Source organism: Salmo trutta, chromosome 17 (assembly GCF_901001165.1).
Source record: "Salmo trutta chromosome 17, fSalTru1.1, whole genome shotgun sequence".
Classification (NCBI taxonomy): Eukaryota; Metazoa; Chordata; class Actinopteri; order Salmoniformes; family Salmonidae; genus Salmo; species Salmo trutta.
In genome coordinates, this window is record NC_042973.1 from 1,161,797 (window position 1) to 1,189,210 (window position 27,414).

The window sequence follows — 27,414 nt, forward strand, 5'->3', positions numbered from 1 at the left end:
GTGTGTAATGGTGGTATATGGATGGTGGTGTGTAATAGTGGTATAGTTTGTGGTGTGTAATAGTGGTGTATAGATGGTGGTGTGTAATGGTGGTGTGTAATAGTGGTATATAGATGTTAGTTGGTGGTGTGTAATAGTGGTGTATAGATGGTGGTGTGTAATAGTGGTATGTAGATGGTGGTGTGTAATAGTGGTATATAGATGGTGGTGTGTAATAGTGGTATATGGATGGTGGTGTGTAATAGTGGTATATGGATGGTGGTGTGTAATAGTGGTATATGGATGGTGGTGTGTAATAGTGGTATATAGATGGTGGTGTGTAATAGTGGTATATAGATGGTGGTGTGTAATAGTGGTATATAGATGGTGGTGTGTAATAGTGGTATATAGATATTAGTTGGTGGTATGTAATAGTGGTGTATCACAAACTGTAACGTGATTAACCCCACACTCCCGCACAGTAGGTGGCAGCAAGCAGAAACAGATATAGGAATGCCACGATACCAAAGAAGAAGAACAATATCTTTATTTCAGTCAGTGGGACAGAAACTCCCATGTCTGCGCAAATCCTCGCCTGCTTCCTCTGTAACATCGGCAAGGGAAGGTTTCACTGACTACAAACTGGGATCTCTGTGCTTTTCTACTACCATTGCGTTCCAAGGAGCGTCCAGATTGTGAATAGTAGTTTTAAAGAAGGGTTTTTAATCTGGTTAAGAGGACCACATTCCCAGGGAGATAAGGTGGGGTGAGTAACTAGTTCCTTTACTATAGTCAGCTGGGAACGTTGTCCTGACTAACTTCCTGGGATCTTTCTTTCTGGTTTAGTGTTTCTCCATGGGTGTTGTCGTTTGTTTATTCGCCTTGTTTTATTACTTATGGGTTTTGTGCACAAGAAAAGTAAAGTTTTATCGACTTTACACGGCATAATAAATGAGTTGTGTGTTTATTGTGTTGATTGATGAAAGAAACGGGCGTGTAGATTAACCGCAGCTACATTGTCCTTGTCTAAAGCTGTTCTGTAGGCCTGATTTACTGAGCGACTAATCAGACTAGTTAGGATGTTGGCACACGCAACAGGCTGCTCTCCGTATATCCGCCCTTAGAGAGTCAATCTTTCTATTTATTTATTTATTCCACCTTTATTTAACCAGGTATTTATATATTATATATATATATAACCCTGAACCTTTATTTAACCAGGTAGGCTAGTTGAGAACAAGATCTCATTTACAATTGTGACCTGGCCAAGATAAAGCAAAGCAGTTCGACAACATACAACACAGAGTTACACATGGAGTAAAACAAACATACAGTCAATAATACAATAAACAAGTCGATGATACAGTAGAAAAATAAGTCTATATACAGTCTGTGCAGACGGACAGGAATCATTTTCAAACAAATCATGGTTGTTGACTGACAAACCAATGACAAAAGACAACGTTAATCCAGTGCTCCAAATAATTGACTTTTATATTGAGGAATAGAGATTTCAAAGTCGACATTTGATCATTATTTCTGAACTAAAGTCATGCACATTGCTCTGCGAAATGAGATGTTTTTTTAAAAGGGGGAGGGGAATGTATTTGAACCAGATCTCTGTTAGGTAAATACAAATTGGTGCATTCATGGATATCATAAGGTGAATGCACCAATTTGTTAGTCGCTTTGGATAAGAGCGTCTGCTAAATGACGTAAATGATGGAACTAAATGTCTTTGTTGATGTGTGTTGACAAGGGATGTGCAGTAGGCTAGATCAGTTTCTAATGACTCGTATCAGATGTTTTGGGTGAAGTTCGGGCTGCATGTCCCAGGTTTCTGTAAAAACCCATGCTGTTGTTCCTTGGCATACATCCACAATGCTGGATCCATTCGGCGATTTACTCGCCACAAGCACTTCAAAGGAAAGCTTCTCTTCAAGCTCAACACTTCCGTATTGAGACCAGATAAGTCTAGTGACCCTTCAGCAAGGATCTCAGTTTGCTCAGCTGTCTTCCTTCCTAGTATGATCAGGCAAAGCACAGTAGAGAGAGAGAGGGGAGAGTTTCTGTTTTAGGAGAAGTGAAAGAGTGCATCTGTAGATGGGGGAGGGTGCCGACAGGGCCCCTGTATATCTGGGCCCCGGTATATCTGGACCCCTGTACATCTGGGCCCCGGTATATCTGGTGTATCTGGGCCCTGCTGTATCTGGGCCCTGCTGTATCTGGGCCCTGCTGTATCTGGGCCCTGGTATATCTGGGCCCCGGTATATCTGGATTTGTTGTGGTGGTAGGTAGGATATATCCATTCATTTACAGGGGTTTCATTCCGGTTATACCGGTTATTACCGGTTATACCGGTTATTTTGACAGAAGGAGTTTATTGTGATTTCACACCTTGTATATGTCTGACATGGGGGTTCCTCCACTGCTAACTTATTGCAGCTGCACCAGTTCTGTTGTAAAGAAGTGACATGGTTCTCTTTGCTTCTGGTCAAGACAAATCTACAATGCCAAAAACACTTGATTTGAGTAAGCTGCTTAGTCTACCAGACCAAGCTGCAGTCTGTCAGTGTAACCCAGAACCAGGCTTCACCAGAACCAGACCAAGCTGCAGTCTGTCAATATAACCCAGAACCAGGCTTCACCAGAACCAGACCAAGTCAGTATAACCCAGAACCAGGCTTCACCAGAACCAGACCAAGCTGCAGTCTGTCAGTGTAACCCAGAACCAGGCTTCACCAGAACCAGACCAAGCTGCAGTCTGTCAGTATAACCCAGAACCAGGCTTCACCAGAACCAGACCAAGTCAGTATAACCCAGAACCAGGCTTCACCAGAACCAGACCAAGCTGCAGTCTGTCAGTGTAACCCAGAACCAGGCTTCACCAGAACCAGACCAAGCTGCAGTCTGTCATTATAACCCAGAACCAGGCTTCACCAGAACCAGACCAAGCTGCAGTCTGTCATTATAACCCAGAACCAGGCTTCACCAGAACCAGACCAAGCTGCAGTCTGTCAGTGTAACCCAGAACCAGGCTTCACCAGAACCAGACCAAGCTGCAGTCTGTCATTATAACCCAGAACCAGGCTTCACCAGAACCAGACCAAGCTGCAGTCTGTCAGTATAACCCAGAACCAGGCTTCACCAGAACCAGACCAAGCTGCAGTCTGTCAGTGTAACCCAGAACCAGGCTTCACCAGAACCAGACCAAGCTGCAGTCTGTCATTATAACCCAGAACCAGGCTTGGACAGTTCGGAAGAGTTTGTGCATTTATGATGATGACATTTTGTGAAGTTTTTGTTGGATTATTTTTTTGAAGGGGGTGGGGGGTGTTCGGAGACAAGCTGAAGTCAGTAGTGGAAAGTCTACTCCCCTTCGTCTGTGATTGGTCAACAGTAGGGATTCTTCAATAAAGTCTTTGTCATTCAACGAGAGACGACTCATTTTCATGAACATGTTTTCATTGAGAAATACTGAACCTGTCACGCCCTGACCAGGGGAACTCTGCTATTTTGGTCAGGGTGTGGTATTTCTATGGTTTATTTTCTATGTTTTGTTATAGCCTTTCTTTGTGGTTTATTTCTATGTTGGGCTCGGGGTGATTTCCAATCAGACAGCTGTCGCTAGTTATGTCTGATTGGGAATCACATTTAAGTTCCTTTCCCCACACGATGTTTGTGGGTTGTTGTCTCTTTTTGTTGAGCAGTTAATGATCAGGCATTTTCTTGGTTTTGTGTACGTGTTTTATTCAGTGTAAGAATAAACATGTGTTCGCTCCCAGCTGCGTTTTGGTCCGCTTCTTCATCACCCGACGCCAATCGTTACAGAACCAAACATTACTAGTTACATTACTAGTTAGATGTAAAACTGAGCAACTAAGACCTCCTTGGCAAAAAGTTTTAAATGAATGGCAAATTTCTTGAGTTATCTTAGATTAGTTCTGACTATTTTGGCTATGGCGTCTCAAAATGGACAAACAGCTTGAAAAACAACAATATAACTAAGGTCTTTTAAGGTAGTATGCAAGCACATTCGTTCAGTTCGCCAGCCGAACTGAAGCATGAGGACGCCTTTACTGTGCTCTGGGGTTGCATTCCAAACTGCACCCTATTGCCTATATAGTGCACTAGTTTAGACCAGAGCCCTCTGTGTCCCCAGCCTGTCTGTCTCAGTTAGGGCTAGCTGTGTCCCCAGAGCCTGTCTGTCTCAGTTAGGCTCTGGGGACACAGCTAGCTCTAACTGAGAAAGACAGGCTCTGGGGACACAGCTAGCTCTGTCTTTCTCAGTTAGGGCTAGCTGTGTCCCCAGAGCCTGTCTGTCTCAGAGCTAGCTGTGTCCCCAGCCTGTCTGTCTCAGTTAGGGCTAGCTGTGTCCCCAGAGCCTGTCTGTCTCAGAGCTAGCTGTGTCCCCAGAGCCTGTCTTTCTCAGTTAGGGCTAGCTGTGTCCCCAGAGCCTGTCTGTCTCAGTTAGAGCTAGCTGTGTCCCCAGAGCCTGTCTTTCTCAGTTAGAGCTAGCTGTGTCCCCAGCCTGTCTGTCTCAGTTAGGGCTAGCTGTGTCCCCAGCCTGTCTGTCTCAGTTAGAGCTAGCTGTGTCCCCAGCCTGTCTGTCTCAGTTAGGGCTAGCTGTGTCCCCAGCCTGTCTGTCTCAGTTAGGGCTAGCTGTGTCCCCAGCCTGTCTGTCTCAGTTAGGGCTAGCTGTGTCCCCAGCCTGTCTGTCTCAGTTAGAGCTAGCTGTGTCCCCAGCCTGTCTGTCTCAGTTAGAGCTAGCTGTGTCCCCAGAGCCTGTCTGTCTCAGTTAGACCTAGCTGTGTCCCCAGCCTGTCTGTCTGTCTCAGTTAGGGCTAGCTGTGTCCCCAGAGCCGGTCTGTCACAGTTAGAGCTAGCTGTGTCTCCAGCCTGTCTGTCTCAGTTAGAGCTAGCTGTGTCCCCAGCCTGTCTGTCTCAGTTAGGGCTAGCTGTGTCCCCAGCCTGTCTGTCTCAGTTAGGGCTAGCTGTGTCCCCAGCCTGTCTGTCTCAGTTAGGGCTAGCTGTGTCCCCAGCCTGTCTGTCTCAGTTAGGGCTAGCTGTGTCCCCAGCCTGTCTGTCTCAGTTAGGGCTAGCTGTGTCCCCAGAGCCTGTCTGTCTCAGTTAGAGCTAGCTGTGTCCCCAGAGCCTGTCTGTCTCAGTTAGGGCTATCCCCAGCCTGTCTGTCTCAGTTAGAGCTAGCTGTGTCCCCAGCCTGTCTGTCTCAGTTAGAGCTAGCTGTGTCCCCAGAGCCTGTCTGTCTCAGTTAGAGCTAGCTGTGTCCCCAGCCTGTCTGTCTCAGTTAGAGCTAGCTGTGTCTCCAGCCTGTCTGTCTCAGTTAGAGCTAGCTGTGTCCCCAGCCTGTTTGTCTGTCTCAGTTAGAGCTAGCTGTGTCCCCAGCCTGTCTGTCTGTCTCAGTTAGAGCTAGCTGTGTCCCCAGCCTGTCTGTCTCAGTTAGGGCTAGCTGTGTCTCCAGAGCCTGTCTGTCTCAGTTAGGGCTAGCTGTGTCTCCAGAGCCTGTCTGTCTCAGTTAGGCTCTGGGGACACAGCTAGCTCTAACTGAGACAGACAGGCTGGGGACACAGCTAGCTCTAACTGAGCCAGACAGGCTCTGGGGACACAGCTAGCTCTAACTGAGCCAGACAGGCTCTGGGGACACAGCTAGCTCTGTCTGTCTCAGTTAGAGCTAGCTGTGTCCCCAGCCTGTCTGTCTCAGTTAGGGCTAGCTGTGTCCCCAGCCTGTCTGTCTCAGTTAGGGCTAGCTGTGTCCCCAGCCTGTCTGTCTCAGTTAGGGCTAGCTGTGTCCCCAGCCTGCCTGTCTCAGTTAGGGCTAGCTGTGCCAGAGCCTGCCTGTCTCAGTTAGATTAAATAATGCAAAAACAGTGTTGGAGAAGGAAGTAAAAGTGCAATATGTGCCATGTAAAAAGCTAACGTTTAAGTTTCTTGCTCAGAACATATGAAAGCTGGTGGTTCAATATTCCCAGTTAAGAAGTTTTAGGTTGTAGTTATTAGAGGAATTATAGGACTATTTCTCTCTATACCATTTGTATTTCATATACCTTTGACTATGTGATTTTCTTATAGGCGCTTTAGTATTGCCAGCCTAAGCTTGGGAGTTGATAGGCTTGAAGTCATAAGCAGGAGACTCATATCTCTCTCACTAACTTTAAGCATCAGCTGTCAGAACAGCTTACCGATCACTGTACCTGTACATAGCCCATCTGTAAACAGCCCATCCAACTACCTCATCCCCATATTGCTATTTATTTTATTTGTTGCTCCTTTGCACCCCAGTATCTCTACTTGCACATTCATCTTCTGCACATCTATCACTCCAGTGTTTAATTGCTATATTGTAATTATTTCGCCACTATGGCCTATTTATTACCTTACCTCCCTAATCTTACCTCATTTGCACATACTGTATATATACTTTTCTATTGTGTTATTGACTGTATGTTTGTTTACTCCATGTGAAACTCTGTGTTGTTTGTGTCGCACTGCTTTGCTTTATCTTGGCCAGGTCGCAGTTGTAAGCTTGGCTAGGAGCTGCTCGCAAACGCAGTAAAGTGCTGTTTGAATGAATGCTTACGAGCCTGCTGCTGCTGCCTACCACCGCTTAGTCAGACTGCTCTATGAAATATCAAATCATAGACTTAATTATAATGAACACACAGAAATATGAGCCTTTGGTCATTAATATGGTCAAATCCGGAAACTATCATTTCGAAAACAAAACATTTATTCTTATAGTGAAATAAGGAACCATTCTGTATTTTATCTAACGGGTGGCATCCCTAAGTCTAAATATTTCTGTTACATTGCACAACCTTCAATGTTATGTCATTGGCAAATTAATTACGGTCTTTGTTAGGCAGAAACACAGTTCGCAACGAGCCAGGCGGCCCAAACTGCTGCATATACCCTGACTCTGCTTGTACTGAACACAAGAGAAGTGACACAATTTCCCTAGTTAATATTGCCTGCTAACATGAATTTCTTCTAACTAAATATGCAGGTTTAAAAATATATACTTCTGTGTACTGATTTTAAGAAAGGCATTGATGTTTATGGTTAGGTACATTTGTGCAACGACAGTGCTTTTTTCGTGAATGTGCTTTTGTTAAATCATCACCCGTTTAGCAAAGTTGAAGTAGGCTGTGATTCGATGATAAATTAACAGGCACCGCTTTGATTATATGCAACGCAGGACAAGCAAGTTAAACTAGTAATATCATCAACCATGTGTAGTTAACTAGTAATTATGTGAAGATTGATTGTTTTTTATAAGATAAGTTTAATGCTAGCTAGCAACTTACCTTGGCTCATTGCAGTCACAAGGTCATTTTGACGCTGCACTCGCGTAACAGGTGGTCAGTCTGCCATGCAGTTTCCTCATGGATTGCAAGGTAATCAGCCATAATTGGCGTCCAAAAAGGCAGATTTCCGATTGTTATGAAAACTTGAAATCGTCCGTAATTAATTGGTTCTGTCGTGCCCTCTTCACGACATTCTTGGTGTGCTTGGACTATGTTAGTTTGTTGGGGATGTGGACACCAAGGAACTTGAAGCTCTCAACCTGCTCCACTACAGCCCCGTCGTTGAGAATGGGGGCGTGCTCAGTCCTCTGTTTCCTGTAGTCCACAATCATCTCATTTGTTTTGATCACGTTGAGGGAGAGGTTGTTGTCCTGGCACCACACGGCCAGGTCTCTGACCTCCTCCCTATAGGCTGTCTCATCGTGATCAGGCCTACCACTGTTGTGTCATCAGCAAATGTAATGATGGTGTTGGAGTCGTGCCTGGCCATGCAGTCATGAGTGAACAGGGAGTACAGGAGGGGACTGAGCACGCACCCCTGAAGGACCCCTGTGTTGAGGATCAGCATGGCGGATGTGTTGTCATCTACCCTTACCACCTGGGGGCGACCCATCAGGAAGTCCAGGATCCAGTTGCAGAGGGAGGTGTTTAGTCCCAGGATCCTTAGCTTAGTGATGAGCTTTGAGGGCACTATGGTGTTGAACGCTGAGCTGTAGTCAATGAATAGCATTCTCACATAGGTGTTCCTTTTGTCCAGGTGGGATAGGGCAGTGTGGAGTGCAATAGAAATTGCATCATCTGTGGATCTGTTGACGCGGTATGCAAATTGGAGTGGGTCTAGGGTTTCTGGGATAATGGTGTTGATGTGAGCCAGGACCAGCCTTTCAAAGCATTTCATGGCTACAGACGTGAGTGCTACGGGTCGGTAGTCATTTAGGCAGGTCACCTTAATGATCTTGGGCACAGGGACTATGGTGGTCTGCTTAAAACATGTTGGTATTACAGACTCCGACAGGGAGAGGTTGAAAATGTCGGTGAAGACACTTCCCAGTTGGTCAGTGCATGCTCACAGTACACGTCCTGGTAATCCGTCTGGCCCTGCGGCCTTGTGAATGTTGACCTGGTCTTACTCACATCGGCGGTGGAGAGCGTGATGACACAGTCTTCCGGAACAGCTGGTGCTCTCATGCATGTTTCAGTGTTATTTGCCTCGAAGCGAGCATAGAAGTAGTTTAGCTCGTCTGATATGCTCATGTCACTGGGCAGCTCTCGGCTGTGCTTCCCTTTGTAGTCTGTAATGGTTTGTAAGCCCTGCCACATCCGCCGAGCGTCAGAGCCGGTGTAGTACGATTCGATCTTAGTCCTGTATTGATGCTTTGTCTGTTTGATGGTTCGTCGCAGGGCATAGCAGGATTTCTTATAAGCTTCCCGGTTAGAGTCCCGCACCTTGAAAGCGGCAGCTCTACCCTTTAGCTCAGTGCAAATGTTGCCTGAAATCCATGGCTTCTGGTTGGGGTAAGTACGTACAGTCACTGTGGGGACGACGTCATCAATGCACTTATTGATGAAGCCAAATACTGATGTGGTGTACTCCTCAATGCCATCGGAAGAATCCCGGAACATGTTCCAGTCTGATAGCAAAACAGTCCTGTAGTTTAGCATCTGCTTCATCTGACCACTTTTTTTTTAATCACTGCACATTTAACATGTTGATAGAAATTTGGTAAAGGGATTTAAGTTTCCCTGCATTAAAGTCCCCGGCTACTAGGAGCGCCGCCTCTGGGTGAGTGTTATCTTGTTTGCTTATGGCGGAATACAGCTCATTCAATGCGGTCTTAGTGCCAGCATCAGTCTGTGGTGGTATGTAAACAGCTACGAAAACTACAGATGAAAACTCTCTAGGTTGATTGTGTGGTCTACAGCTTATCATGAGATACTCTACCTTAGGCGAGCAATAACTCGAGACTTCCTTAGATATCGTGCACCAGCTGTTATTTACAAAACTACATAGTCCACCGCCCCTTGTCTTACCAGACGCTGCTGTTCTATCCTGCCAGTATAGCGTGTAACTAGCCACCCTGGCGGCAGGGTAGCCTAGTGGTTAGAGCGTTGGGTTAGTAACTGAAAGGTTGCAAGTTCGAATCCCCGAGCTGACAAGGTACAGATCTGTCATTCTGCCCCTGAACAAGGCAGTTAACCCACTGTTCCCCGGGCGCCGAAGATGTGGATGTTGATTAAGGCAGCCCCCCGCACCTCTATGATTTAGAGGGGTTGGGTTAAATGAGGAAGACACATTTCAGTTGAAGGCATTCAGTTGTACAACTGACTAGGTATCCCCCTTTCCTTACTTACTGATAGTGTCGTCGTTCAGCCACGACTCCGTGAAGCATAAGATGTAACAGTTTTTAATGTCCAGTTGGTAGTTTAATCTTCCGCGAGAAAGCAGTATATCCTTTGCGTCGGTCAGAGTCGTGAAAGGAAAACAAAGGATTCTACTTGTCCGTGGTGAGTAATCGCAGCCCTGATGTCTAGAAGTTATTTTCGGTCATAAGAGACGGTAACTGCAACATTATGTACAAAATAAGTAAAACAATAAGTTGCAAATAAACAAACCAAATAACACAATAGGTCGGGGACACGTAAGACTTCCTCTCCGGGGCCGTCTTATCTGTGGGTTGTTCCAGCAGCATCCTATCTCTAACCCCTATATCTGTGGGTTGTTCCAGCAGCATCCTATCTCTAACCCCTATATCTGTGGGTTGTTCCAGCAGCATCCTATCTCTAACCCCTATATCTGTGGGTTGTTCCAGCAGCAGCATCCTATCTCTAACCCCTATATCTGTGGGTTGTTCCAGCAGCAGCATCCTATCTCTAACCCCTATATCTGTGGGTTATTCCAGCAGCATCATGGCGTCCACGGTGACCCTGGAGGATGCTTTGTCCAATGTGGACCTTCTGGAGGAGCTGCCTCTCCCAGACCAGCAGCCTTGCATCGAGCCCCTGCCTTGCTCCCTCATGTACCAGGTAAGAACTGTTCTCAGACCAGCAGCCCTGCATCGAGCCCCTGGCCTGCTCCTTCATGTACCAGGTAAGAACTGTTCCCAGACCAGCATCGAGCCCCTGGCCTGCTCCTTCATGTACCAGGTAAGAACTGTTCCCAGACCAGCATCGAGCCCCTGGCCTGCTCCTTCATGTACCAGGTAAGAACTGTTCCCAGACCAGCATCGAGCCCCTGGCCTGCTCCCTCATGTACCAGGTAAGAACTGTTCCCAGACCAGCATCGAGCCCCTGGCCTGCTCCCTCATGTACCAGGTAAGAACTGTTCCCAGACCAGCAGCCCTGCATCGAGCCCCTGGCCTGCTCCTTCATGTACCAGGTAATTACAGTATTCCTTTGCACCGTGTCTGTACACCACCATGCAGAGAGCTCGCTGGTAGAATTCCTTTGATTCCAATCTAACATCCCATCTCTTTTTACAGCCCAACTTCAACACCAACTTTGAAGACCGTAATGCCTTTGTGACGGGGATCGCCAGATATATCGAGCAGGCCACCGTCCACTCTAGCATGGTGAGGACCAGTCTCCATGTGTAGCCTCATGAATAGATTGAAAATGTATTCGTTGTGCCTTTTGGAATGAATAAACTCAGTTCATTGACTTCCTCTAAATGCTCTAGTCTGTTGATACTTTCACATGGGAAACTAAGTCCCCAGAACAGGGACAAGAGAGAGAGAGAGAAGGGTAGAGTTAGAGAGAGAGAAGGGTAGAGTTAGAGAGAGAGAAGGGTAGAGTTAGAGAGAGAGAAGGGTAGAGTTAGAGAGAGAGAAGGGTAGAGTTAGAGAGAGAGATGGGTAGAGTTAGAGAGTAGAGAGAGAGATGGGTAGAGTTAGAGAGAGAGAAGGGTAGAGTTAGACAGAGAGAGAGAAGGGTAGAGTTAGACAGAGAGAGAGAAGGGTAGAGTTAGACAGAGAGAGAGAAGGGTAGAGTTAGACAGAGAGAGAGAAGGGTAGAGTTAGACAGAGAGAGAGAAGGGTAGAGTTAGACAGAGAGAGAGAAGGGTAGAGTTAGACAGAGAGAGAGAAGGGTAGAGTTAGACAGAGAGAGAGAAGGGTAGAGTTAGACAGAGAGAGAAGGGTAGAGTTAGACAGAGAGAGAAGGGTAGAGTTAGACAGAGAGAGAAGGGTAGAGTTAGACAGAGAGAGAAGGGTAGAGTTAGACAGAGAGAGAAGGGTAGAGTTAGACAGAGAGAGAGAAGGGTAGAGTTAGACAGAGAGAGAGAAGGGTAGAGTTAGAGAGAGAGAGAGAAGGGTAGAGTTAGAGAGAGAGAGAGAAGGGTAGAGTTAGAGAGAGAGAGAGAAGGGTAGAGTTAGAGAGAGAGAGAGAAGGGTAGAGTTAGAGAGAGAAGAGAGAGAGAAGGGTAGAGTTAGAGAGAGAAGAGAGAGAGAAGGGTAGAGTTAGAGAGAGAGAAGGGTAGAGTTAGAGAGAGAGAGAGAAGGGTAGAGTTAGAGAGAGAGAGAAGGGTAGAGTTAGAGAGAGAGAGGGGTAGAGTTAGACAGAGAGAAGGGTAGAGTTAGAGAGAGAGCTGGTGGGACGGTTTATAGGGTGAATAAGGATTTATTAGGGTTTATATGGGTGAAATAAGCCTGAGGAGACTTGGCTGTGTCCCTGTGACAGGAACGAGGACCCAGGCCAACCTCTTGGTCCGCATCACAAATGGCACCCTATTCCCTATATAGACCCCTATGGCTCTGGTCTAAATTAGTGCACTATATAGGGTTCTGGTCTAAAGTAGTGCACTATATAGGGAATAGAATGCCATTTGGGACACCCCCCAGGTCTCTCTGCTGCACTGTGACATGTCTGCTTTAGTAGGGGAATAATGGTGAATAGTGGTGCTTTGTACTCAGTTAGTGATGTTTCAGAGCGCCTGCCCACCTGCCAAGGCTCTATCAAACAGCACTTTGTATGCTGCCAGCCAGCCAACCAACCAGGCAGCCAACCAGACAGCCAACCAGGCAGCCAGCCAGTCAGCTACCCAGACAGCCAACCAACCAACCAGGCAGCCAACCAACCAGACAGCCAACCAGTCAGCTATCCAGTCAGCTATCCAGACAGCCAACCAACCAGGCAGCCAACCAGCCAGCCAACGAGGCAGCCAACCAGTCAGCTAGTCAGTCAGCCAACCAACCAGGCAGCCAACCAGGCAGCCAACCAGTCAACCAGTCAGTCAGCCAACCAGTCATCTAGTCAGACAAGCAGTCACAGGGACCAGGGCTGCTCTGAATGCACTGAAGCACTACAATACCTCAGCAACCTCTGAGAGAGAGGCTAGTAGCTGTATTGAACCTCTGAGAGGCTAGTAGCTGTATTGAACCTCTGAGAGGCTAGTAGCTGTATTGAACCTCTGAGAGGCTAGTAGCTGTATTGAACCTCTGAGAGGCTAGTAGCTGTATTGAACCTCTGAGAGGCTAGTAGCTGTATTGAACCTCTGAGAGGCTAGTAGCTGTATTGAACCTCTGAGAGGCTAGTAGCTGTATTGAACCTCTGAGAGGCTAGTAGCTGTATTGAACCTCTGAGAGGCTAGTAGCTGTATTGAACCTCTGAGAGGCTAGTAGCTGTATTGAACCTCTGAGAGGCTAGTAGCTGTATTGAACCTCTGAGAGGCTAGTAGCTGTATTGAACCTCTGAGAGGCTAGTAGCTGTATTGAACCTCTGAGAGGCTAGTAGCTGTATTGAACCTCTGAGAGGCTAGTAGCTGTATTGAACCTCTGAGAGGCTAGTAGCTGTATTGAACCTCTGAGAGGCTAGTAGCTGTATTGAACCTCTAAGAGGCTAGCTGCTGTATTGTGTTTGAGAGCCTTTTAACTGTCTTCCTTTAGAATGAGATGCTGGAGGAGGGCCAGGAGTATGCTGTGATGCTGTACACATGGAGGAGCTGCTCTCGCGCGATCCCACAGGTAACCACCGCATGGCTGACTGATATACTGCTCTCACGCTATCCCACAGGTAACCACAGCATGGCTGACTGATATACTGCTCTCACGCTATCCCACAGGTAACCACCGCATGGCTGACTGATATACTGCTCTCATGCTATCCCACAGGTAACCACCGCATGGCTGACTGATATACTGCTCTCACGCTATCCCACAGGTAACCACCGCATGGCTGACTGATATACTGCTCTCATGCTATCCCACAGGTAACCACCGCATGGCTGACTGATATACTGCTCTCACGCTATCCCACAGGTAACCACCGCATGGCTGACTGATATACTGCTCTCGCGCGATCCCACAGGTAACCACCGCATGGCTGACTGATATACTGCTCTCACGCTATCCCACAGGTAACCACCGCATGGCTGACTGATATACTGCTCTCACGCTATCCCACAGGTAACCACAGCATGGCTGACTGATATACTGCTCTCACGCTATCCCACAGGTAACCACCGCATGGCTGACTGATATACTGCTCTCACGCTATCCCACAGGTAACCACAGCATGGCTGACTGATATACTGCTCTCACGCTATCCCACAGGTAACCACCGCATGGCTGACTGATATACTGCTCTCACGCTATCCCACAGGTAACCACCGCATGGCTGACTGATATACTGCTCTCACGCTATCCCACAGGTAACCACAGCATGGCTGACTGATATACTGCTCTCACGCTATCCCACAGGTAACCACCGCATGGCTGACTGATATACTGCTCTCATGCTATCCCACAGGTAACCACAGCATGGCTGACTGATATACTGCTCTCACGCTATCCCACAGGTAACCACAGCATGGCTGAGGCTGATCTGATACTCCACATAACTCTAACATTGCAATCCATTTTTTCATTGTAGTTGCAAACTATTGTGGATCTTCATACAAGGACATTGCTCATGATCCCCCCATGTGTATTGCTCATGATCCCCCATGTGTATTGCTCATGATCCCCCCCTATGTGTATTGCTCATGATCCCCCCCTATGTGTATTGCTCATGATCCCCCCCTATGTGTATTGCTCATGATCCCCCCCTATGTGTATTGCTCATGATCCCCCCTATGTGTATTGCTCATGATCCCCCCCCCTATGTGTATTGCTCATGATCCCCCATGTGTATTGCTCATGATCCCCCCCATGTGTATTGCTCATGATCCCCCATGTGTATTGCTCATGATCCCCCATGTGTATTGCTCATGATCCCCCCCGTGTGTATTGCTCATGATCCCCCGTGTCTTCCGTCCTCTATCAGGTGAAGTGTAATGAGTGTATTGCTCATGATTCCCCGTGTCTTCCGTCCTCTATCAGGTGAAGTGTAATGAGTGTATTGCTCATGATTCCCCGTGTCTTCCGTCCTCTATCAGGTGAAGTGTAATGAACAGCCCAACAGAGTGGAGATCTATGAGAAGACAGTGGAGGTGCTGGAGCCTGAGGTCACCAAGCTCATGAACTTTATGTACTTCCAGGTAACACCAATCAGCCGGAGGTACCCTCACCTCTCTCTCTCTGTCACACCAACCAGACCTTATTTATAAAACCCTCTTAGGCCTCACAGATCTGAGATATCTACTACAGCCCTCATCCTCCACATACAACACCCGTTCTGCCAGTCACATTCTGTTAGAAGTCCCTAAAGCACACACATCCCTGGGTCAAAAATGCAAGCCCTCGCATAACATGAGGGGCAATTGTTGATTTTGCAAAAAATTCTGTTATTGGTACTGCAGAATGAGGCTCTCTCTCCACTACCTATTGTTCCTGCAGTGAGGATTCAACGTCTTCATCGAATGTTTTTGAATTTATCTGCAGAGAATCGTCAAAAAGCAGCAGTATCCTACCAGTATTTGGGAGCTAAATGCAGGGTCGGATTAAGACATCATACGGCCCGGGCTTTATTTATCTACCAGTATTTGGGAGCTAAATGCAGGTCCGGATTAAGACATCATAGGTCCCGGGCTTTATTTGTTTTCTTGGAGTTCTCCATGATCCATGAATTCGTACAGGGTTTAAGTTCAATGTTTTAATTCATTTGTTAAATGCTTTATTGACAAATACCACTGTCGTTAATGTCATTCATGTAAGGAAAGAAGGCTAGTGTTTAATGTCACATGATCTGTGAACACTTATATTGAATGTAGGCTACCTGTTCTGAGTGTATTTATGTGGGTAAAATTGCCTTGGCCGAGAGGGTGGTGGGGGCTGGGTGACCTGTTGGGTGGTGGGGGCTGGGTGACCTGTTGGGTGGTGGGGGCTGGGTGACCTGTTGGGTGGTGGGGGCTGGGTGACCTGTTGGGTGGTGGGCTGGGTGACCTGTTGGGTGGTGTGGGCTGGGTGACCTGTTGGGTGGTGGGGGCTGGGTGACCTGTTGGGTGGTGGGCTGGGTGACCTGTTGGGTGGTGGGCTGGGTGACCTGTTGGGTGGTGGGGGCTGGGTGACCTGTTGGGTGGTGGGGGCTGGGTGACCTGTTGGGTGGTGGGCTGGGTGACCTGTTGGGTGGTGGGGGCTGGGCGACCTGTTGGGTGGTGGTGGGCTGGGTGACCTGTTGGGTGGTGGGGGCTGGGTGACCTGTTGGGTGGTGGGGGCTGGGTGACCTGTTGGGTGGTGGGGGCTGGGTGACCTGTTGGGTGGTGGGCTGGGTGACCTGTTGGGTGGTGGGGGCTGGGCGACCTGTTGGGTGGTGGGGGCTGGGCGACCTGTTGGGTGGTGGTGGGCTGGGTGACCTGTTGGGTGGTGGTGGGCTGGGTGACCTGTTGGGTGGTGGGGGCTGGGTGACCTGTTGGGTGGTGGGGGCTGGGTGACCTGTTGGGTGGTGGTGGGGGCTGGGTGACCTGTTGGGTGGTGGTGGGGGCTGGGTGACCTGTTGGGTGGTGGTGGGGGCTGGGTGACCTGTTGGGTGGTGGTGGGGGCTGGGTGACCTGTTGGGTGGTGGTGGGGGCTGGGTGACCTGTTGGGTGGTGGTGGGGGCTGGGTGACCTGTTGGGTGGTGGTGGGGGCTGGGCGACCTGTTGGGTGGTGGTGGGGGCTGGGCGACCTGTTGGGTGGTGGTGGGGGCTGGGCGACCTGTTGGGTGGTGGTGGGGGCTGGGCGACCTGTTGGGTGGTGGTGGGGGCTGGGCGACCTGTTGGGTGGTGGTGGGGGCTGGGCGACCTGTTGGGTGGTGGTGGGGGCTGGGCGACCTGTTGGGTGGTGGTGGGGGCTGGGCGACCTGTTGGGTGGTGGTGGGGGCTGGGCGACCTGTTGGGTGGTGGTGGGGGCTGGGCGACCTGTTGGGTGGTGGTGGGGGCTGGGCGACCTGTTGGGTGGTGGTGGGGGCTGGGCGACCTGTTGGGTGGTGGTGGGGGCTGGGCGACCTGTTGGGTGGTGGTGGGGGCTGGGCGACCTGTTGGGTGGTGGTGGGGGCTGGGCGACCTGTTGAGTGGTGGTGGGGGCTGGGCGACCTGTTGGGTGGTGGTGGGGGCTGGGTGACCTGTTTGTTGGTGGTGTGGGCTGGGTGACCTGTTTGGTGGTGGTGTGGGCGACCTGTTTGGTGGTGGGGGCTGGGTGACCTGTTTGGTGGTGGGGGCTGGGCGACCTGTTTGGTGGTGGGGGCTGGGCGACCTGTTGGGTGGTGTGGGCTGGGTGACCTGTTTGTTGGTGGTGTGGGTGACCTGTTTGTTGGTGGTGTGGGCTGGGTGACCTGTTTGGTGGTGGTGTGGGCGACCTGTTTGGTGGTGGGGGCTGGGTGACCTGTTTGGTGGTGGGGGCTGGGTGACCTGTTTGGTGGTGGTGTGGGCGACCTGTTTGGTGGTGGGGGCTGGGCGACCTGTTTGGTGGTGGGGGCTGGGTGACCTGTTTGGTGGTGGGGGCTGGGCGACCTGTTGGGTGGTGTGGGCTGGGTGACCTGTTTGGTGGTGGTGTGGGCTGGGTGACCTGTTTGGTGGTGGTGTGGGCGACCTGTTTGGTGACTGGCGAATTGAAAGTTTTAAATGAAAAGAAGCCTAGTTAATTAATGAAGTGGAAAACACTGGTCACTGAGTAACATTGTAAACACATTAATACAGTTTTCCATGTTGCAGTCTTGGTAGTTTTACTCAGTTGGCCCTATTAAAGCAATGCATCTTTAATGTGCTCTCTTTTGACATCGATAGTGACCCTCCGTTTCTCCTCTTCAGCGAACGGCTATAGACCGGTTCTGTGGGGAGGTGCGTCGTCTCTGCCACGCTGAAAGGAGGAAGGACTTTGTCTCTGAGGCCTACCTCCTCACCTTGGGGAAGTTCATCAACATGTTCGCTGTGCTCGACGAACTCAAGAACATGAAGTGTAGCGTCAAGAACGACCACTCTGCCTACAAACGGTACTGTACACACACACACACACACACACACACACACACACACACACACCACACACACAGTAGTCTCTTATCCAGAGCCACTACAGTAGTGAGTCATTTAGAAGACTCTCTGATCCAGAGCCACTACAGTAGTGAGTCATTTAGCAGACTCTCTGATCCAGAGCCACTACAGTAGTGAGTCATTTAGCAGACTCTCTGATCCAGAGCCACTACAGTAGTGAGTCATTTAGCAGACTCTCTGATCCAGAGCCACTACAGTAGTGAGTCATTTAGCAGACTCTCTGATCCAGAGCCACTACAGTAGTGAGTCATTTAGCAGACTCTCTGATCCAGAGACACTACAGTAGTGAGTCATTTAGCAGACTCTCCTATCCAGAGCCACTACAGTAGTGAGTGCATACATTTTCATTCGTACTGGTCCCCCGTGGGAATTGAACCCACAACTCTGGCATTGCAGGTAGCCTATTAAACTACTTCTGAACAGCACCCATGGCGCATCAAAATCATCCTGTTCATCTGACAGTAATACTCTATAGACTACACTTGTAGCCTACTGCCGGACCATCTGACATACTGCCGGACCATCTAGCAGTAATACACTATAGACTAGCTGCACTTGTAGCCTACTGCCGGACCATTTGACCAGTAATACACTATAGACTAGCTGCACTTGTAGCCTACTGCCGGACCATTTGACCAGTAATACACTATAGACTAGCTGCACTTGTAGCCTACTGCTGGACCATTTGACCAGTAATACACTATAGACTAGCTGCACTTGTAGCCTACTGCCGGACCATTTGACCAGTAATACACTATAGACTAGCTGCACTTGTAGCCTACTGCCGGACCATTTGACCAGTAATACACTATAGACTAGCTGCACTTGTAGCCTACTGCCGGACCATTTGACCAGTAATACACTATAGACTAGCTGCACTTGTAGCCTACTGCCGGACCATTTGACCAGTAATACACTATAGACTAGCTGCACATGTAGCCTACTGCCGGACCATTTGACCAGTAATACACTATAGACTAGCTGCACATGTAGCCTACTGCCGGACCATTTGACCAGTAATACACTATAGACTAGCTGCACTTGTAGCCTACTGCCGGACCATTTGACCAGTAATACACTATAGACTAGCTGCACTTGTAGCCTACTGCCGGACCATCTAGCAGTAATACACTATAGACTAGCTGCACTTGTAGTCTACTGCCAGACCATTTGACAGTAATACACTATAAACTAGCTGCGTTTGTAGAGTACTGTCGGACCAGGTGTACCTATTATTCTATTGACATATCTTTGTATTTGTCCCCAACTAAAACAAATCATGGTCGATTGGTGAAAATATTTTAACGTGTATTTTGTCCTTATATAGACACACCCTATGTTTTTTTATAAAACCAACTATACGTACCGAGCATGTCTGATGCTTTAATTAAGCACGCTGTTTGATTAAATAATTACTACACACAAATGACTCAAGAGGGAGCCAGAGATCAAGATAGCTTAACCAGATGAAAATAACCTTTTCCGACCCTCCTCCTCCCACTGCTGTTGGCCTTAGCCGACTCTGCCGCTCCTGAAGTTGTCAGTAATAGGCTATAGCACGGGTCGGCAGGTCTTTTCCGTTTGGATTGTCAATTTATTGTACCATTTCTACCAATCTGCTTGCCAGTTATGATTTATATATGCAGCACATTTTCGTTGAACAGTTCCATTTAACTCATAATAGTCTTTGTATCTCAAAACCATTCTCATGTGGTTAATCTAAATTCTATCTACATGAAAATGATACAAATCTTAAAGTAACTTCTAATTTTGTAATTTTTTTATTTAACCTTTATTTAATTAGGCAATTCAGTTAACAACAAATTCTTAATTACAATGACGGCCTACCCCGGCCAAACCCTAACCCGGACGACGCTGGGCCAATTGTGCGTCGCCCTATGGGACTCCTAATCGTGGCCGGTTGTGATACAGCCTGGAATCGAACCAGGGTCTAGTGACGCCTCTAGCACTGAGATGCAGTGCCTTAGACCGCTGCGCCACTCAGGAACCCCCTATTGCCATTGCCAACTATGTAAAAAAAAATTGCCTACATAAAGCCAACAAAAAAAACAAACAATGCAGGCTGCAGGTGGAAACTATCCTGATAAAAATAAACATCCTATAAATCACATTGGCTATGCATGGCCTGTCTGCAACAAACTGGAAACATTGTATAAAATATTCTGGGCCCAGTTTCCCATACCATTGGGCTCTGGCTATTTAAAATGTTATTATTATTATTATTTAGTTTTTTTAGATCAGATTTAATATTGCAGATAGATTGTGGCTCCTACCAATGTAATTGTCTGCATCATTTCCAATCCCCCATATATGTTTTGTATGTACAGTGCATTCGTAAAATATTCAGTCCCCTTGAACTTTTCCACGTTTTGTTACGTTACAGCCTTATTCTAAAATAGAATAAATGTTTTTTCCCCTCATCAATCTACACACAATTCCCCATAATGACAAAGTAAAAACATTTTCTTCTATTTTAAATGTTAGCAAATTTAAAAACGGAAAATATCACATTTACATAAGTAAATCCAACAGGTCCCAGACATGCGCAATGGGGTTGAGATCCGGGATAGATATAGGTCTGTAGCAGTTCGGGTCAAGAGTGTCCCCTCTGAAGAGGGGGATGACAGCAGCTGCTTTCCAATCTTTGGGAATCTCAGACGACACGAAAGAGAGGTTGAACAGGCTAGTAATAGGGGTTGCAACAATTTGGCAGATAATTTTAGAAAGAAAGGGTCCAGATTGTCTAGCCCGGCTGATTTGTAGGGGTCCAGATTTTGCAGCTCTTTCAGAACATCAGCTGACTGGATTTGGGAGAAGGAGAAATGGGGAAGGCTTGGGCGAGTAGCTGTGGGGGGTGCAGTGCTGTTGGCCGGGGTAGGGGTAGCCAGGTGGAAAGCATGGCCAGCTGTAGAAAAATGCTTATTGAAATTCTCAATTATCGTGGATTTATCGGTGGTGACAGTGTTTCCTAGTCTCAGTGCAGTGGGCAGTTGGGAGGAGGTGCTCTTATTCTCCAAGGACTTTACAATGTCCCAGAACTTTTTGAGTTTGTGTTGCAGGAAGCAAATTTCTGCTTGAAAAAGCTAGTCTTGGCTTTTCTAACTGCCTGTGTATATTGGTTTCTAACTTCCCTGAAAAGTAAACAGTGAGTAGCAGCAGTGTATAAGGGGGGGTCAATGTAAATTGTCCGGTGGCGATTTTTATGAATTGTTCAGCAGTCTAATGGCTTGGGGGTAAAAGCTGTTGAGGAACCTTTTGGTCCTAGACTTGGCGCTCCGGTACCGCTTGCCGTGCGGTTTCAGAGAAAACAGTCTATAACTTGGGTGACTGGAGTCTGACAATTTTATGGCTTTCCTCTGACACAGCCTATTATATAGGTCCTGGATGGCAGGAAGCTTGGCCCCAGTGATGTACTGGGCCGTACGCACCACCCTCTGTAGCGCCTTACGGTCAGATGCCGAGCAGTTGCCATACCAGGCAGTGATGCAACCGGTCAGGATGCTCTCGATGGTGCAGCTGTAGAACCTTTTGAGGATCTGGGGGCCCATGCCAAATCTTTTCAGTCTCTTCACAACTGTCTTGGTGTGTTTTGGACCATGATAGTTTGTTGGTGATGTGGACACCAAGGAAGTTGAAACTCTTCTGTCCTGCTCCCTCTCATGCCCCCTGGAGGTGTAGCAGTGGTGATGCCACTCTAGTGTAAAGCAGTTTTATTAAAGGAGGAGGACATTTTTGTCTGCTAAGTGGCAGTGTGCTGCATGTTTAGTAAGTAATGCACCGAGTTCCTGTGATGATGATAAGAGGGCTGTCATTTCTCAGAGTCCGAGTCACCCGTCTCCTCCATGGTTTCTGTTCAATACAGCAGATAAACCTTCACGTAGGGGTGCTTCTGAGAGGCCCGTCTCCTCCATGGTTTCTGTTCAATACAGCAGGTAAACCTTCACGTAGGGGTGCTTCTGAGAGGCCCGTCTCCTCCATGGTTTCTGTTCAATACAGCAGATAAACCTTCACGTAGGGGTGCTTCTGAGAGGCCCGTTTCCTCCATGTCCTTCTGTTCAATACAGCAGATAAACCTTCACGTAAGGGTGCTTCTGAGAGGCCCGTCTCCTCCATGGTTTCTGTTCAATACAGCAGATAAACCTTCACGTAGGGGTGCTTCTGAGAGGCCCGTCTCCTCCATGGTTTCTGTTCAATACAGCAGGTAAACCTTCACGTAGGGGTGCTTCTGAGAGGCCCGTCTCCTCCATGTCCTTCTGTTCAATACAGCAGATAAACCTTCACGTAGGGGTGCTTCTGAGAGGCCCGTCTCCTCCATGGTTTCTGTTCAATACAGCAGATAAACCTTCACGTAGGGGTGCTTCTGAGAGGCCCGTCTCCTCCATGTCCTTCTGTTCAATACAGCAGGTAAACCTTCACGTAGGGGTGCTTCTGAGAGGCCCGTCTCCTCCATGTCCTTCTGTTCAATACAGCAGGTAAACCTTCACGTAGGGGTGCTTCTGAGAGGCCCGTCTCCTCCATGTCCTTCTGTTCAATACAGCAGATAAACCTTCACGTAGGGGTGCTTCTGAGAGGCCCGTCTCCTCCATGGTTTCTGTTCAATACAGCAGATAAACCTTCACGTAGGGGTGCTTCTGAGAGGCCCGTCTCCTCCATGTCCTTCTGTTCAATACAGCAGGTAAACCTTCACGTAAGGGTGGTCTTTTTGAACGTAGTCTTGTCCAGAGAGAATGCAGGTGGATGTTCTATTTAAAAACTCTCCACCCATCAGGCAGGAATAAAGAATAGTTATATCAGTGTTTTCAGTAACTAGTTCCTGTTATTGGTATTCCATACCTCCATCTAGTGGTCACTCCAGCTCCCTACAACTACAATCTGAGGAAATGTTCACATGGTAATATTTAAAAGCAATAATTTATGATATTTCTCTGCTTTTGTATATTTGGTATTTAATCGAGGTCATGCTTTCTATTCTGCTGATTCATAGATTTTCTGGGTTTTTTTCTTGCTTAATCATGTGACATATGCAATTCCCTTTGAAATAGAAGCCAGGTGTGGGTGTGGATGATTTACACTGATGGGTTAGGGTTAAACGTTTGTTTTGTTTCCACCTCATACGCTGATTTTTATGGCAACCGTCATGTTGTAATAAACATTTAGATTGTGTATTCAAGCCTCAGCTTTGGACGTATTCCTTGTCATTGAAATCACCACAGGAAGAGACAAAAAAACATGTCTGTCTGTGTTGATATTGGTTGAATAACCTCCCTCTGGGCTCATCTCTCTGTTCTCTATCACTCTCTCCCTCTCCTCTCCCCCTCCCTCTCTCTCTCCCCCTCTCTCTCCCCCTCCCTCTCCTCTCTCCCTCCCTCTCCTCTCTCCCTCTCTCTCTCCCCCTCTCTCTCTCCCTCCCCCTCTCTCTCTCCCTCCCTCAGTTCAATTCAAGGGGCTTTATTGGCATGTGAAGCATGTGAAACGTGCGTTTACATTGTTAAAGCATGTGAAACGTGTGTTTACATTGTTAAAGCATGTGAAACGTGTGTTTACATTGTTAAAGCATGTGAAACGTGTGTTTACATTGTTAAAGCATGTGAAACGTGTGTTTACATTGTTAAAGCATGTGAAACGTGTGTTTACATTGTTAAAGCATGTGAAACGTGTGTTTACATTGTTAAAGCATGTGAAACGTGTGTTTACATTGTTAAAGCATGTGAAACGTGTGTTTACATTGTTAAAGTAATATATGGTCATACATTTGGGCAGGAGGTTAGGAAGTGCACCTCAAGTTTCCACCTCATTTTGTGGGCAGTGTGCACATAGCCTGTCTTCTCTTGAGAGCCAGGTCTGCCTATTTCTCAATAGCAAGGTTATGCTCAATGAGTCTGTACATAGTCAAATCTTTCCTTAATTTTGCTCCCTCTCCCCTCCCTCTCCCTCTCCCTCTCCCTCTCCTCTCCCCCCTGTAGAGCTGCCCAGTTCCTCAGGAAGATGTCAGAGCCCTCGTCCATCCAGGAGTCTCAGAATCTCTCCATGTTTCTGGCCAACCACAACAAGATCACTCAGGTAAAACGCACACACCTGGCCAACCACAACAAGATCACTCAGGTAACACACACACCTGGCCAACCACAACAAGATCACTCACACACACACCTGGCCAACCACAACAAGATCACTCAGGTAACACACACACCTGGCCAACCACAACAAGATCACTCAGGTAAAACACACACCTGGCCAACCACAACAAGATCACTCAGGTAAAACACACACCTGGCCAACCACAACAAGATCACTCAGGTAAAACACACACCTGGCCAACCACAACAAGATCACTCAGGTAACACACACACCTGGCCAACCACAACAAGATCACTCAGGTAACACACACACCTGGCCAACCACAACAAGATCACTCAGGTAAAACACACACACCTGGCCAACCACAACAAGATCACTCAGGTAAAACACACACACCTGGCCAACCACAACAAGATCACCCAGGTAACACACACACCTGGCCAACCACAACAAGATTACCCAGGTAACACACACACCTGGCCAACCACAACAAGATCACTCAGGTAACACACACACCTGGCCAACCACAACAAGATCACTCACACACACACCTGGCCAACCACAACAAGATCACTCAGGTAAATCACACACCTGGCCAACCACAACAAGATCACTCACACATACACCTGGCCAACCACAACAAAATCACTCAGGTAACACACACACCTGGCCAACCACAACAAGATCACTCAGGTAACACACACACCTGGCCAACCACAACAAGATCACTCACACATACACCTGGCCAACCACAACAAGATCACTCAGGTAAAACACACACCTGGCCATTTGATCTCCATGACATCACCAGCCAACATTACTGTTTTTTAGCTAACAATAATTACATAAATATTTTAATAGGGTTGGCTACACTTCCAGCATTAATAGCTAGCTATACTAAACAACAATATAAACACAACATATAAAGTGTTGGTCTCATGTTTCATCAGCTGAAATAAAAAGATCCCAGAAATGTTCCACAATCACAAAAAGCTTATTTCTCTAAAATGTTGTGCTCACATTAGTTTACATCCCTGTTAGTGAGCATTCCTCCTTTGCCAAGATGATCCATCCACCTGACAGGTGTGGCATATCAAGAAGCTGATTAAACAGCACGATCATTACACAGGTGCACTTTGTGCTGGGTACAATAAAAGGCCACTTTTAAATGTGCAGTTTTGTCACACAACAAAAAAAAAATACAAAATCAAATTTATTTATATAGCCCTTCGTCTATCAGCTGAAATCTCAAAGTGCTGTACAGAAACCCAGCCTAAAACCCCAAACAGCAAGCAATGCATGTGAAAGAGGCACGGTGGCTAGGAAAACTCCCTAGGAAAAACTCCCTAAAAAGGCCAAAAACCTAGGAAGAAACCTAGAGAGGAACCAGGCTATGAGGGGTGGCCAGTCCTCTTCTGGCTGTGCCGGGTGGATATTATAACAGAACATGGTCAAGATGTTAAAATGTTCATAAATGACCAGCATGCAACAAGCACGTCCGGTGAACAGGTCAGGGTTCCGTAGCCGCAGGCAGAACAGTTGAAACTGGAGCAGCAGCATGGCCAGGTGGACTGGGGACAGCAAGGAGTCATCATGCCAGGTAGTCCCGAGGCATGGTCCTAGGGCTCAGGTCCTCCGAGAGAGAGAAAGAAAGAAAGAGAGAATTAGAGAGAGAATATTTAAATTCACACAGGACACCGGATAAGACAAGAGAATACTCCAGATGAAACAGACTGACCCTAGCCCCCCGGCACATAAACTACTGCAGCATAAATACTGGAGGCTGAGACAGGAGGGATCAGAAGACACTGTGGCCCCATCCGATGATACCCCCGGACAGGGCCAAACAGGCAGGATATAACCCCACCCACTTTGCCAAAGCACAGCCCCCACACCACTAGAGGGATGTCTACAACCACCAACTTACCGTCCGAAGACAAGGCCGAGTATAGCCCACAAAAATCTCCGCCATGGCACAACCCAAGGGGGGCGCCAACCCAGACAGGAAGACCACGTCAGTGACTCAACCCACTCAAGTGACGCACCCCTCCCATGGACGGCATGGAAGAACACCAGTAAGTCAGTGACTCAGCCCCTGTAATAGGGTTAGAGGCAGAGAATCCCAGTGGAAAGAGGGGAACCGGCAAGGCAGAGACAGCAAGGGCGGTTCGTTGCTCCAGCCTTTCCGTTCACCTTCACACTCTTGGGCCAGACTTAATCATAGGACCTACACTTAATCATAGGACCTACTGAAGAGATAAGTCTTCAGTAAAGACTTAAAGGTTGAGACTGAGTCTGCGTCTCTCACATGGGTAGGCAGACCATTCCATAAAAATGGAGCTCTATAGGAGAAAGCCCTACCTCCAGCTGTTTGCTTAGAAATTCTAGGGACAATTAGGAGGCCTGCGTCTTGTGACCGTAGCGTACGTGTAGGTATGTACGGCAGGACCAAATCGGAAAGATAGGTAGGAGCAAGCCCATGTAATGCTTTGTAGGTTTGCAGTAAAACCTTGAAATCAGCCCTTGTCTTAACAGGAAGCCAGTGTAGGGAGGCTAGCACTGGAGTAATATGATCAAATTTTTTGGTTCTAGTCAGGATTCTAGCAGCCGTATTTAGCACTAACTGAAGTTTGTTTAGTGCTTTATCCGGGTAGCCGGAAAGTAGAGCATTGCAGTAGTCCAGCCTAGAAGTAACAAAAGCATGGATTCATTTTTCTGCGTCATTTTTGGACAGAAAGTTTCTGATTTTTGCAATGTTACGTAGATGGAAAAAAGCTGTCCTTGAAACAGTCTTGATATGTTCTTCAAAAGAGAGATCAGGGTCCAGAGTAACGCCGAGGTCCTTCACAGTTTTATTTGAGACGACTGTACAACCATCCAGATTAATTGTCAGATTCAACAGAAGATCTCTTTGTTTCTTGGGACCTAGAACAAGCATCTCTGTTTTGTCCGAGTTTAAAAGTAGAAAGTTTGCAGCCATCCACTTCCTTATGTCTGAAACACAGGCTTCTAGCGAGGGCAATTTTGGAGCTTCACCATGTTTCATTGAAATGTACAGCTGTGTGTCGTCCGCATAGCAGTGAAATTTAACATTATGTTTTCGAATGACATCCCCAAGAGGTAAAATATATAGTGAAAACAATAGTGGTCCTAAAACGGAACCTTGAGGAACACCGAAATGTACAATTGATTTGTCAGAGGACAAACCATTCACAGAGACAAACTGATATCTTTCCGACAGATAAGATCTAAACCAGGCCAGAACTTGTCCATGTAGACCAATTTGGGTTTCCAATCTCTCCAAAAGAATGTGGTGATCGATGGTATCAAAAGCGGCACTAAGATCTAGGAGCACGAGGACAGATGCAGAGCCTCGGTCTGACGTCATTAAAAGGTCATTTACCACCTTCACAAGTGCAGTCTCAGTGCTATGATGGGGTCTAAAACCAGACTGAAGCGTTTCGTATACATTGTTTGTCTTCAGGAAGGCAGTGAGTTACTGTGCAACAGCTTTTTCTAAAATTTTTGAGAGGAATGGAAGATTCGATATAGGCCGATAGTTTTTTATAATTTCTGGGTCAAGATTCGGCTTTTTCAAGAGAGGCTTTATTA

The 27,414-nt window shown here is 47.5% G+C and overlaps 1 protein-coding gene across 9 annotated transcripts in view; it reads left to right on the forward strand.

The window, feature by feature from the left end:
• The first annotated feature begins 529 nt into the window (after positions 1-529).
• Positions 530-27,414, forward strand: part of cyfip1 (cytoplasmic FMR1 interacting protein 1) — an 85,876-nt gene continuing 58,991 nt past the window's right edge. For 2 of the 9 annotated variants that reach the window (XM_029695340.1, XM_029695346.1), the window contains exons 1-6: positions 10,212-10,328; positions 10,784-10,873; positions 13,184-13,261; positions 14,674-14,775; positions 17,461-17,642; positions 23,688-23,784. In XM_029695340.1, the coding sequence (XP_029551200.1) occupies positions 10,212-10,328; positions 10,784-10,873; positions 13,184-13,261; positions 14,674-14,775; positions 17,461-17,642; positions 23,688-23,784 (666 nt within the window). Of the gene's footprint in view, positions 746-10,204; positions 10,329-10,381; positions 10,393-10,783; positions 10,874-13,183; positions 13,262-13,536; positions 13,605-14,673; positions 14,776-17,460; positions 17,643-23,687; positions 23,785-24,461; positions 24,571-27,414 lie in introns of those variants that run through there. The other 7 variants (XM_029695341.1, XM_029695342.1, XM_029695343.1 and 4 more) reach the window with 7 other exon arrangements.